Below are 13,496 nucleotides of genomic sequence, written 5' to 3'. Positions count from 1 at the left end.
AATATCAACTCTGGTGTAAGTATAAAAACTTGTTTAATGTCTTTTCTTTTTTCTTCCTTTTTTTATTTTTGTGAGAGATAACTCAGACCCAGGAGCTCTCAATCCTGCAGGGGCACCTTAGTGACCGAGTGATCCCCGGGGTGGACCGGATGCTGGAAGTATATATATATATATCACAGTAATAATAATGATTCCTGTCCACCTCTCTGGGGTCTCGGCTCCACGTGAGCGACGTTGCTTAGAATCCTGATCTGACCCAGTCCAGCCCACGGTACTCCCACTCTGTTACTCCTGACCTGTCCATGTAGGAGGGAAGAGGGGATGGGAAGGAAACACAGAGAAGATTTATAGCCCGAGAGCGGCATAAGAGTCTAATTCCTTCCAGAGATTCAGGAGGGATGATTGGGTTTCATAACCAGAAGCAGGATATCCTGTTTGTGGAAACCATTGCTTGAGGGTTATTGTACAGAGCGGACACTGCTGATAATAATTTTACCTAAACACCCATTGAAGATAACGTGTAGAACATGAATGCCCACGAAATGCTGCTAAATGCCTAGGAGGGCTGGGAGTTTCTGGCTATAGATATTGTAGATGAGATGATTGTACACCTCGTGTTGTCTGACACCTGCTTGCTTTGGACAACCCCAGTTTGGTTTGTGGAAGGACCGAATTTAGACGGGTAGCTAAAATGTTATCATAGATTTTTAAGTTGACGTTCAGTAGTGAGATGGCCTTATAGTTACTGCATGACTGTGGGCCTGGTTTAGGGTGACGACGATGATGACCTTGGTTGTTGCAAAGTAAATTGCTGCCCTCTGTAAAATAGTGTTAAACAGGTTGGTTAAATTTGGGGGCTAATATGTTTGCTAATTTTTATAAAATTGGGAAGTTAAGCTGTCTGGGCTGTAAGCTGAGGCTGGTTTTATGGATATAATTACCTGAAGTGTCTCTTTTATAGTGATTTAATCTTAAAGCACATCCAAGCTCTCTGGGGACTTTCGAAGGCTCGTGTTGGGAGATTTGAAAGTTGTAAAATCTGAAATTATCCAAAACTATCTAAGATGGGTCTTAAGTGACTTAATGTTGGGAACCTTTTTGTTGGTATATGTTCACTAGAATGGGGTCACATTTGTCCTCCTTATCGTAGTTGTTGAAGATTTCTGAGAATGATAGCTGCCTTTCCTACAATGTGATGATATATTGAAGTCCAAGAAACATAATACCTATGAAGCCCACTCAGTGTTCATATCCACCATATAGTGTGTGTCTGTGTATATATATATATATATATATATATCATCATCATCATCATTTATTTATATATAGCGCCACTAATTCTGCAGCGCTGTACAGAGAACCCACTCACATCAGTCCCTGCCCCACTGGGGCTTACAGTCTAAATTCCCTAATATAGACACACACTCACACACAGGGAGAGACTAGTGTCAATTTTGATAGCAGCCAATTAACCTTCCTGTATGTTTTTGGAGTGTGGGAGGAAACCGAAGCACCTGGAGGAAACCCACACAAACACAGGGAGAACATACAAACTCCACACAGAATATATATATATATATATATATATATATATATAATGACTACTCAACATTTTAAAAGTAATTGGCAGCTTAGAGGCTCTTTCAGCGCACCCATTAGGTGGCTGCCCAGTGTCTTTTTTGTTGTTATATTAAATGTTATCCAAATCCATCCAGTGGAAGGCCCAGAACACTCCCCAGGTCAAAGTTCTGGCCAGCGTATACCAACGAGAGGTCCTACCGGGACCCTAACCACCCTAAAACCTAGACAGGATCCAACCGGACCACTTCGCGTTGGTTTCATCCCAATCAGTGCAGGGGTTTCTGAATGCACAACCGGATAGACAAACAAAGCAAATCCATCTAGTGGAAGACCCAGAACAGGCTCACCACGTCTAAATTCTGGTCAGCGTACACTAATGGGAGGTCCGACCAGGTCCCTAAACCTCTTACTATTTGCCCGGGATCCAACTCGACCACCTCGCGTTGGTTTCATCCAAATCGATGCAGGGGTGTGGAGGATATTCGCCTACAAACAAACTTCTTTTATATATATATATATATATATGCGAGAGAAAGAGAGGTCGAAGTGTGCTCATATATGTTGGTGTGTCATACGTCACTCCTTTTACTGTTTTGATCGTACTAATTACTAAGTATTCTCTTTGACCACTGTGTATATATATTTATATATTATTTCATTATTACTTATTCTATAACACTAATATCATTATAATAGTAATGGGACCTACAAACAAACATTCATATTATGCCACACAGTAGCTGTGCCCCAGTTCCTTCTACAGACAATCGTTGTGCCCCCAGTTCCTTCTACGCCCAATAGTTGTGCCCCCAGTTCCTCCTACACCCAATAGGTGTGCACCCAGTTCCTCCTACACCCAATAGGTGTGCCCCCAATTCCTCCTATGCCTCATAGTTGTGCCCCCAGTTCCTCCTATGCCTCATACTTACCTCTGGAGTACACATCTATCATCCACAGGAGCTGCCTCACTAAAGCAGCCGTAGATAACCAAACACACAGCAGCTCCATTTCACTCATCTTCGGCTTCTTTAGTTTAACAGCTGGGGAGTGCCAGACAGAAGTGGTCGATGTGTCACTTTTGGCACACGTGCCGGGGGTTGCCGACCCCTGGCCTAGAGTTTCATTATTAAACCCTGTATCTATAACAGCAATAGTGAAGGTTTTATACCATTTTAAAAATGGGATCAGTTCACAAATATACATAAATTATTAAAGGGGTGTCTGGACAGTCCACTGGAGAGCATCTATAGAGGCCAGCAGGAGAGGAAGTGAGTCCAGTGTAAGCTAGGCTGGGGATAGGAGACATCTCCACCAAGATATATTTAAGAAGAGAAGGTCCAGGGCTCAAGAACAAATCCTGTGACTTGCGCACAGTGAGGACCTACTGAAAAGCAAGGGTACAATGTACAGGTCTTAAATGTTGGCGTTTATAAAATGGTGTACTTGCCTAGGTGTGATCCTTTACATATAGAGAGAACACGTTGAATAAGTGCCCAGATAATGTGGAAACCTTGCTTGGAGGAGCCCTGGTCCTAGACTGGTGTCCTCCAGGCTTGAGCCCACAGGGCCAAAGTTTTTGAAAAGTGGCATGGGCCGCTCATCGTTGTGTTGGGCTCCAGACATGCCTTGTTGGGGGTATGCCTAGAGCTCTGTTGGGGAGGTACAGTATGTCATGGTTACTGCTGGACCGGGTGCTTTGTGCACCTGCTGCTGGTGTGTGCAGTATTTCCAGGGTTATTTCACTGAAGGGATTGGCATGACCCCATCATGGTGTGACGACAACCTGGAGCAGCCTTTTCTCTTGCATCCTTTGGGGGACACCGGGGACATTTTGGTATAGAGTAGGGAGAGGGCGAACTGGCACTTTAAACTTCTGTTTAACTAAGCCCTAGCTCCTCCCCCTCTATACCCCACCTCCTGTCTGAGCCTCAGTTTAGTTTAAGTGCCTGGCGAACGGGCTGTGTCTGGGCTTCTGAGCAGCCCTTTTCTGTTACTTTTATTTATTTTATTATTTAATTTTTTCTTTGCTCTAAGTCCCGGACAGTCGCAAGCTCTTTGAGGTAGAATGCGGCTGTCAATCACCGCTTCCGCACTTCCTGGCTGCGGCTCCGATGGTATGGGCCCGCATCAGGAACAAGGTGCAGCGGTTTCCCCCGAGCTTGCAGCCTTCAAATATAAAGCTCCTGCAATTAATCTGCCTACTGGCCGGGGGACAGGGAACAGGAATCTGCAGTATGCAGTACGCGGCTGTGCGCTATATGGAGAGGGGGGGATCGGAGGTGCTGTGAGAGGTGCCTCTGTTGCCAGCCTCCCTCTCCCAACGTTTTCATGCCCTCCTAGGAGCCGGGCACAGTCGCCGCAGGCTGTGTCCGTCCTACTGATCTGACAGCCAGCAGACTGCAGACACTGCGTGAGGAGGGATGGCAGCAGGTAAGTGAAACCCTCTCCCAGCAAAGTGGTTGAAAATCGCAGTATGTCCCCTGAGTCAGGCTGTATGTCCCCTGAGTCAGGCTGTATGTCCCCTGAGTCAGGCTGTATGTCCCCTGAGTCAGGCTGTATGTCCTCTGAGTCAGGCTGTATGTCCCCTGAGTCAGGCTGTATGTCCCCTGAGTCAGGCTGTATGTCCCCTGAGTCAGGCTGTATGTCCCCTGAGTCAGGCTGTATGTCCCCTGAGTCAGGCAGTATGTCCCCTGAGTCAGGCAGTATGTCCCCTGAGTCAGGCAGTATGTCCCCTGAGTCAGGCAGTATGTCCCCTGAGTCAGGCTGCTTCTTTCTAGAAGCAGTCATGTAAAAAAAAAAAAATCTATTTTTAGACCAGGGGACTGGGTCAGGCTAGTGTCACTAAGATGGTGAGCCCTGCTAGGCAGTGGATTGGTTGAGGGGGTTGTCCTGTGGACACTTGCCAATCCAGTGCTGGGCCCTGGGGGGTGGTGTTTTCCCCTTTGGCACTCCTCCCTGGTGGTCTCTCACTCCTTTGTGTGCAGACACCAAAATAGACAGCAATTTTATAGCTCCAGCTTCTCCCCTTTTCTATCCTGAGTCTTGTAAGGTAAAGAGTTGGGGATTTTTATTTTCAAAAGTTTGTCTTTTTCTCTGTGGGGCTTTATTGGCTGTATTACAGGCTCACTTTATGTTCAGTTTTGTGTGCTGCTTGTTATTTATATTGTGTTTTGTTGCACTGTTTTTTATACTGTGTTCTGTCTGTTTTGTCCCATCTGTTAACATGTCAGATAGGGAAGAATCCATGCGTCGTAGGGCTGGTGTTATATCTATGTTGAGTTTCACCTTTGCTGTCTGTCACGTTAAGTTGCCATCTGGTCAGTCAGGAGCGCAGCCTACCGGCCCTCAGAGAGTGTACTGAGTGATACAGCAGCTGCTTGTTCAGATATGGCAGAACCTGCCTGGGCTCGGTCTCTCTCTAATACGGTGGCTGAACTTGCTCAGTTTGTGCGGTCACAGGCTGTGGCCGCACCATCTTCTGAATCCGTTTCTTCTGTAGCGAATGACATGGGTTCTAGTGCGCTAAATCAGAGTTTGATTGTTTCTACTCTGGCAGAGTCTGTAGAACCAGCTTGGGTACAAGAGATTTGCAACATCTGTACAGGGTTTGGTTTCGGATTCTACCTCTTTAAAAAGGATATTGCATCCGGCCGCACCGTCTTCCTCACGGAAGCGTAAGAGGGTGTCGGCACCTCTTTAGGGAAATTAGTCAAATTCTGACTGTGGTTCCCAGGAGGAGAGTGAATTAGCAGTGGATTCGGATATGGAGGCTCCTTCGGTGGTGGAGGTTCACTCTGATCGTCTGTGTGTGGAACAATTAATTCAAGCTGTGCGTCAGGCACTTGATTTTCCTGAGGAAGAACTTCCTGACGCTGCACAGCCTTCTCTTTTTGCACGCTGGAAAGATAAATATTTATCTTTCCCGCCCTCTTCCCAGTTGGAAGATTTGTTGTCAGAGCCTTGGGCTTGCCCAGATAAGGAAGTTCCAAGTGTCTCGGCGACTGCAGTCATGTTATCCTTTTCCTCCTGAAGTTCTTGCTAAATGGGAGACGCTTCCACGTGTGGATGCTGCTGTTGCAAGGTTAGCCAAGGTAATTACTATTCCTCTTCCTAACACAGCCACTCTTAAGGATGGTACAGCCCGTAAGGTTGAAGCTGTCCTTAAGTCCGTTTTTGTGGCAGCAGGTGCCTCTCTGAGGCCTGCTTTAGCATCTGTGTGGGTTAACAAAGCTTAGGAACGCTGGTCAGAACAGCTTTCTGAAGGTTTGTTGGCAGGCAGGCCGTCCTCTGAATTGCTTCCATTAATGGAGCAAATTCAGAGGGCGACAGATTATTTAGGAGAGGCAGCTATGGACGCGGGACTGATTGGGGCACGTATTTCTGCCTCTGTATTTTCGACTCGTCGCACTCTCTTGCTTAAGTCCTGGGAGGCTGATGTGGCGTCAAAAAAGGATCTTGAGACCATACCTTTTTCTGGGGGTGTTTTGTTTGGACCTCAGCTTTGATGCAAGTTTGCGTCTTAGTTTTCTTAAAGGTCAGGTGTCGGCTCTTTCGGTCTTCGGTCAGACAAAACTTGCTGTCATACCTGATGTGCAAACTTTCATTCAGGGTGTTCTTTATGTACAACCTCCATATTTTCCGCCGGTACCGCCTTGAGATTTGCATTTGGTGTTCGATGCTTTACAGCATCCGCCTTTTGAACCTATGAATACAGTAGATTTCAAATTTCTAACCTGGAAAGCGGTTTTCCTTTTGGCCATTTCTACGGCACGCAGAGTGTCAGAGCTTGCTGCTTTATCTTGCAAGTCTCCTCTTCTTGCGTTTATTAAAGACAGGGCAGTTATTCGAACCAAGCCCTCTTTCCTTCCTAAGGTCATGTCTAGATTTAATCTAAATCAGGACTTGTCATTCCTCCCCTGACTGAGGCTATGTCTTCAGATAACGATAATTTTATTCGTTATCTCGATGTTGTCCGAGCCTTGCGCTTTTATGTCAAAAGGGTCTCAGAAAGTGCGCAAGACTGAGGATCTTTTGATTATCTATGATGCTCACAAAAGAGGCTGGCCAGCTTCTAAAGTGACTATTGCTGGGTAGATTATGGCTGTTAGCCGTCAAGCTTATAGTGGGGCTGGGGAGCCTGTCCCAGAAAGTCTCCGGGCGTACTCTACAAGGTCTGTGAGTGCTTCCTGGGCGGCCCGCCATGGTGTCTCCTCTGAACAGCTGTGTAAAGCAGCCACGTGGTCGTTTGTACACACATTCACTAAGTTTTACAAATTTAATGTGTCTGCATCCAAAGATGCAAGTTTTAGAAGAAAGATGCTTCGTGCCATTTCTTTTGAGTGTTCCCTCCCGTAGGGCAGCTTTGGGATGTCCCCGGTGTCCCTCAAAGGATGCAAGAGAAAATGGGATTTTTATACTTACGTAAAATCCGTTTCTCTTAGTCCATTGGGGGACACCAGGATACCACCCTTAACGCTCTGGTTTCTCCTACTGTTTGACATATTGTCTTGTTGTTAAGAGAATGTTGTTGTTTGTTAATTTTATTCTCTTTTCCTGTTTTCTCTCTATCTCCGCTTCTGTGGGCTTGGTTAAACATAAACTGAGGCTCAGACAGGAGGTGGGGTATAGAGAGGGAGGAGCTAGGGCTTAGTTAAACAGGAGTTTAAAGTGCCAGTTTGCCCAGATCCTACTCTATACCCCAATGTCACCGGTGTCCCCCAATGGACTAAGAAAAACGGATTTTACGTAAGTATAAAAATCCCATTTTTAGTGGTGCACCACTTTGTCCCAACAGGACAAAACTAAATGTTTGGCAGTATGCCTGTGTATAGTGATCCTTGTATATTGGGTGTCTGATATCAATGTGACCTATGTATTGTGATCAATGTGACATAGTATCAGGGCTGTCCGAGAGCAACTTTGGAGCCCAGTATGGCTGCGTTTTGGGCCATTCTCAGACTCGATGTGCAGGTTTGTTTTATTTTACTTTTCTTTTTGTTTTTGTTTTTTTTTACCGATTTATTGAAAACTTCAGACACAATCACAAAAGTGAGGTCACATCAAAGTAGAACAACAGCAGTAGAGTTTACAAACACAATAAAATACAATACATGTAGTAGCGAGTAAAAAAAAAAGCTAAAGCGACTCTAGCAACAATGAAAAAAAACAAAGCTAAATAAAAAACAAGAACATAGGTGTGTTTGAAGTCATTTTTATTTTTATCAGAGTTAAATGAAAGTGGGGGAGCAGATAAGAGAGAGTGCAGGGGAGAGGGGTTGGGGTCCCTCAGGAAGGGAGGGGGGATAACATAAGAGAGAAGACACGGGACAGAGCCACCAAAGAGCAGGACAGCATTAGGAATAGAGGGACTGCATATTATTAAGATTGGTCCAAGAGGTCCATGTTTTAAGAAAGGAGAATAACGGATTTCTCAGGATGCTAGTCATACACTCCATCTCGTAAGGAAGCCACATCTTTACCTTAAGGACTTACATAGTAATGATCTTTCCAGGAAACAGCTATTAAACAAATGGCTGCACTAAAGATGTGTCTGCTGAGTTTGTTTGAGAGTGATTTTACAGGTGGTCCTGAAAGGGCAGAGGTATAAGGGCATGTTCCAGTTGGAAAGAGAGAACAGTAGCTGTGAGAGTGTTGACGAAGACATGAACTTCCGACCAGAACCTCTGCAAGACTGGGCAAGAGCACCAAATGTCGTAAAACGAACCAGAATCCTGGCACCCTCTTCATCGAAGGAGAGAGGAATCAGGAAATATTTTATGGAGTCTGGTTGGAACCAGGTACCAACGATAAAGGAGTTTATAGGAGTTTTCCTTATCCCTAATATTAAGAGAAGATTTGGAGATCCCTTCCCAGATGTCCGACCAGTCCTCCTCGTCCAGTATCTCACCATGGTCCCCAACCCAATTCATAACATGAGAGGGTATGTGGGTGGGTAAGAGAAGTAAGGGTAAAATAAAGAGAGGAGATGAAGCCCTTGGATGAGGGGAAGGATACACAAAAAAAAATACGGATTTGCAGATACTGACGAAAAGCTGTAGAAGGAAGTGCGTATGTGTCACGAAGAGTAGCAGAAGTGGGAAAGATGCCTTGCACTGCGAGTTCAATGATAAAATGAAGTCCAGGTAAAAACCAAGGATGAGGGTGAACAGCTGTAGAAAAATCGGTTTTATAACAGAGAGGGTCAAAAGGAGACAGTGAAGGGACCAATTTATAAATACAATTACAGGGAGACCAAGTTTTAAGGGAGAAGTTAATGATTGGATGGGAGTGGGCCTCAGGTGGCCATGGGGAATGTGGGATCCAGAGGAGCGTAGAAGTGGAGAGAGAGAAAAAGCGAGTCAGATTCCATATCGACCCAACTTTAAGAGCCAGGAGAAGAATTCCACTGAATACATTGTGTTAAGAGAGCCGAATAGAAGTATTTCTTAAGATTCGGGACCCCTAAACCACCAGCCAGGCCACCATGTGCAATTTTAATGATGGCAGCCTAGGGGTGTGTGAGCTTGTGTAGCCCACCCTTTCTCATAAGCCTTCATCAGAGTGGATCAGGTGTGTTATACCAGTGTAACCTGTTTCTAGTGATCTCTGTGAATCAGGTGTGTGATATCTGTGTAACCTGTGTGTAGTGAGCAGTCTGAACTGTCAAATGTAATCAGTGTGTTTCAGGTGTGTGATATTGGTGTGACCAGGAAGGTATCGGATGCCAGGATGCTATTGCCTCAATTGTGTAAACCATTGGGATTCAGAGCACCTTAATCACTTACATTTTGTAAGACAGAAAAAATATTTAAATTTCTGAAATTAAATTTAAACAGAGACCTTAAGTTTCCAGAAGTCCCCAACTCAGGCATTTGTGACAGATTTCAATTGGAGCACAATGCACTAACTGGGTGTTGGGACGGCCAAGACACCTGGCCACAAGAGGACCATTGGAGGCCGTATGGTATTGTGTGAGGTCACTTAGCAGTCTTATGAAGCTGGATCAGAGGAACTTCTGAGAAACACTGACCAGGGCTCTAAGGCTCATGAACAGAGGTCACACAGGGCCTCGTGTAGAATTTGACGCATCTTGCCACCAAAATGCAGACGGAAAATGTGTCTTAAGATCGCTGTGACTGCATACTATGTAAAAAATACAGATGCTGGAGGAAGATGCACGGAAAACGCATAATTTAAGCTTATCATGCAGTAGTGAGGCGCTAGTCATCGAGTTGATTGTAATGACCAGCATTTTAATATCGTTATTTTACATTTTGGAAAATAAAAAAGCAGGATGCCCCCCCCCAATTGCTACCTGCTCTAGCGCTCATAGCTGGCAGTGGCAATTTGGGGGGAAGGCGGTACTCCACTGCAAGAACCGCTAACAGCACTATAGGCTATAAGCAGGGGCGGATTAAGAGAATGGAGGCCCCTGGGCTAAGGGGCCCTCCATTCCCCCGCAAGGCCCCCAATGTGAGCCGCCTGCCACCCCACGTGAGGCCCCCCCAAGCGCTTACCTGTCAGTGCAGTCCTCCTTCCGCGGCGCTCAGTAATCTGCTTACTGAGGAGAACTCGCGAGAGTTCATAAACTGTGTTTAGTAGCATTGATCAGGCCGGGGGCGCCCCTGACCGATCAATGCTGCTGAGGACTTTGAAGGGCCCCCTGGATGCCCGAGGCCCCTGGGCTATAGCCCAGTTAGCCCTAGGGTTAATCCGGCCCTGGCTATAACACTATGGTATGTGTCACCATTAGGGCTCTTCCCAAACTCCTGGTTGTGGGTGTGGTGTAATGGAATGGTTAAACATTTGTGTTTTTGCTGATGAACTACAAGTCCCAGCCAGCACTGTCATACCTACAATGTAAAATGTTTATACTGGTGCTTGTTGATATACAAGTGTCAGCATCGTAATGGCTGCCAGAGCATGCTGTCACTTGTAGAACTACAAGCACCAGCATTCCCTGGTATGCAGTGTCTACTGGGACCAGTATTGCACCTGGAAAAACACACTAGAAAATAGACACCATTGAAAATGAGCTTTATTACAAATAAAACCCCACAAACCCCTCTTTTTCACTTTATTTCTCATTTAGATCTGGGGTACTTGTGATCCAAAGGGTTAAAATGAAAAAACCACATGGACGCCAAAAGGACGGCTCCTCAGAGGAGCCGCCTCGTAAATGACCGGCTTAGAGCCAATCATTCTAACCAAACAGAGGGATTTCGCTAGGATTGGTCAGTGTGGGAAGAGCCAAGCTGATTGGTTAGATGATATGTACATCAGTCATACAGTTTATGAATGAAGTACATTGTACATATATCCCAGCACTATGTTGTTTTTCTATCACTAATATATTCATGAGACTTTGGGATCTGCAGCTTTTGTTGTATTTTTAGATGTAAGTTTTACAATTAGGGGATTGAGATCATCATGGAGGAGGGGCTATAGGAGCAGCACTGTTAGTTCACAACGGGAAACCATTACATATGTTATAGGGGTTACATTTGTAAAATAGACCATTATTGTAAACAGTATTTTGCACTATAAACCCCTAAACAAATTCCAAATACGTGTGGTTTCATTTACCTTTTTATTAATGTCTCTCTCAATACACAGGATTACACAGTAGTGATCAAGAGATCTGGTGAGCGTGTGACACCCAGGAGCCGCCCCTGTGTGTCAGGAGGATTGAGCAGGACCCAGATCCCCATCACGGTGCCTGAACCTCACTCACTGATACATAGGAGAAACAATGACCAGAAGATCCTGGAACTGACCAACAAGATCATTCAGCTGGTGACTGGAGAGGTGACTGCTGGGAATGGGGCATTATACAGTAACACCAGGGGATGTGTCTGGGTGGTGACTGTGTCATTTCCTATAAGTCAGATTCCTATAAGGTCTCAGGATGTCACTGTGTATTTCTCTGTGCAGGAGTGGAAGTATTTAGGAGGGCACAAGGGTCTGTACGAGGAAGTAATGATGGAGAATCATCGGATCCTCACATCACTGGGTAAGAGGAGAATTTCTGTTATTGTAGACGAGAGAATAGTTTTGAGGGCCACATAGATACTCATCTGAGAATCACATATATACAATGTATTTAGTCACTATCTGTTTCCTACAGATGGATCCGGTAACAGAAATACCCCAGAGAGATGTCCCCGTCCTCTTTATTCACAGGATTGTAAACAGGAAAATCACAGTATTCCGCAGGACTATCAGGTAGACGACATTTTAGGGTCTCGCCAAATACAAAAGTGAATTTTCTGTAAAAAAACTGTGTTGGGTCTTATACAATGATGTTCTTCTGTTTCATCTCAAATGATTAGATCAGATATTATTAGATATGATATATTTTATTACCATAATCCTCTTAATGTAACTCTCACAAGTTTGGCTCTCTCTACCTCCTATCCTTTTGTATAGCTTCCTTTGTTCTAGTTGTCTTCTTATGTAGTTGCTTTCTCTATTGTCTCTTGCATTGATTTTTACTGATTATATTGTTTCTTTTGTCCCTTACTTTTCTGTATTTTTTTGGGTTTATTTTTTGTTGATTGTGTGGTGCTGCAGGTTCTGTGGCGCCATATAAATACATTAAGGTGATGGTGATATTGTTATTGTTTTGTTGGTTATTTAGGGTGACGTCTTTACTGATATTAAAGTAGAAACGACAGAAAGAGAGGAAGAGACGTATGTGAGGGGTGATCCGCAGTGTAAGGAGGAGGAAATCCCTACAGATATCAGCACAGGTGAGTAATAAACAATCATTTATTCTACACTCTCCTCTGTCAGTACAAACTAATGAGGAAAATGTATCTGTCCAGTAGGAGCGTCCAGAGCCATCAGCCCCTATTAGACTCTTGTTCTCTTCCTCACATCACATCATTGTGTGCTACCAGCCCAGACATCTGACCAGTCTCCTCCTCACATCATATCATTGTGTGCTACCAGCCCAGACATCTGACCAGTCTCCTCCTCACATCATATCATTGTGTGCTACCAGCCCAGACATCTGACCAGAGGTCTTTGAAGCAGAGTGATGTTTATTGCTCAAGTGTCCTGACAGGGACGGTCCCACTGATTTAAGGTATCAGTGGTCAGGTCAGATGGAACATTAGAATGATACATTTCAGTGTACAAGTCAGTGCATTTATACCTTTCAGACACATGCTATTTTTAGCATCAGGATATACTCTATTTACACAAACATAGATTGCAAAGCCACTAATATTTATACTTGGCTATGAAATTCTTAAAACCCTTGTTGTGATTTCCTGGATCTTATTTCAGAAGCAGGAGACCCACTAGCAAGTCAAAAGGTCTGACTGGCACGAGTACTTCAGACAGTCGCCGAATACCCATTCCCACAGAACAACAAAAAAACAAAAAACAAAACAAGCTACTTCCCCACATCACAATACACCAAAGTCTTGGTAAACACAGGCTTATTGTATCAGATATATACATCGGAAATAGGCATATCCTATAGCAAGGTTAAACAAGAGACAAATGGTCTCAGAAATAACGATTTCCTATCTCACAATATCAAAAAATAAGTGCACGTGCAATTACATAAATAAGTGCCCTGCGCTATTTGCTTTAAATACATTTTTACCAAAAGTTTTTTTAATAGTGATCCAGTCACACCAGCTCTCTGTATTACCACATGTGACATTGCCATGAATATTTGATCCTCAGCTGTATATTATCAGTGTAATACTAATGTAGAATATAAGATTATTTTCCCCCCTCTAAGATCATATACACCCCATCACAAAGTACACTTCACACAAACTCCACCTGCCTGCACACAGCTGTGATTGCACAATATCTCCCCTCCAGTCTACGTGCTTGTATGCTCTATACAATTGCTCTTTATTCTGCTGATCTGACCCTGTACAGTGCTTTGCCCT

At 44.5% G+C, this 13,496-nt stretch overlaps 1 protein-coding gene across 6 annotated transcripts in view; it reads left to right on the top strand.

Annotated features, from left to right (window-relative positions):
* Nucleotides 1–13,496, top strand: part of LOC142151041 (uncharacterized) — a 76,025-nt gene that overhangs the window by 1,876 nt on the left and 60,653 nt on the right. For 4 of the 6 annotated variants that reach the window (XM_075206305.1, XM_075206301.1, XM_075206300.1 and 1 more), the window contains exons 2-6: nt 1–15; nt 11,197–11,388; nt 11,515–11,593; nt 11,708–11,805; nt 12,221–12,332. The exon at nt 1–15 is cut by the window's left edge and continues 16 nt beyond it. In XM_075206305.1, coding sequence (XP_075062406.1) covers nt 11,560–11,593; nt 11,708–11,805; nt 12,221–12,332 — 244 coding nt within the window. In that variant the 5' untranslated portion in view covers nt 1–15; nt 11,197–11,388; nt 11,515–11,559. The remainder of the gene's footprint in view (nt 16–11,196; nt 11,389–11,514; nt 11,594–11,707; nt 11,806–12,220; nt 12,333–13,496) is intronic. The other 2 variants (XM_075206304.1, XM_075206303.1) reach the window with 2 other exon arrangements.

The sequence above is a fragment of the Mixophyes fleayi genome, chromosome 4 (genome assembly GCF_038048845.1).
Source record: "Mixophyes fleayi isolate aMixFle1 chromosome 4, aMixFle1.hap1, whole genome shotgun sequence".
Lineage (NCBI taxonomy): Eukaryota > Metazoa > Chordata > Amphibia > Anura > Limnodynastidae > Mixophyes > Mixophyes fleayi.
The sequence above is the reverse complement of the archived record's forward strand: the minus strand, read 5'-3'. Positions and strand labels throughout refer to the sequence as shown.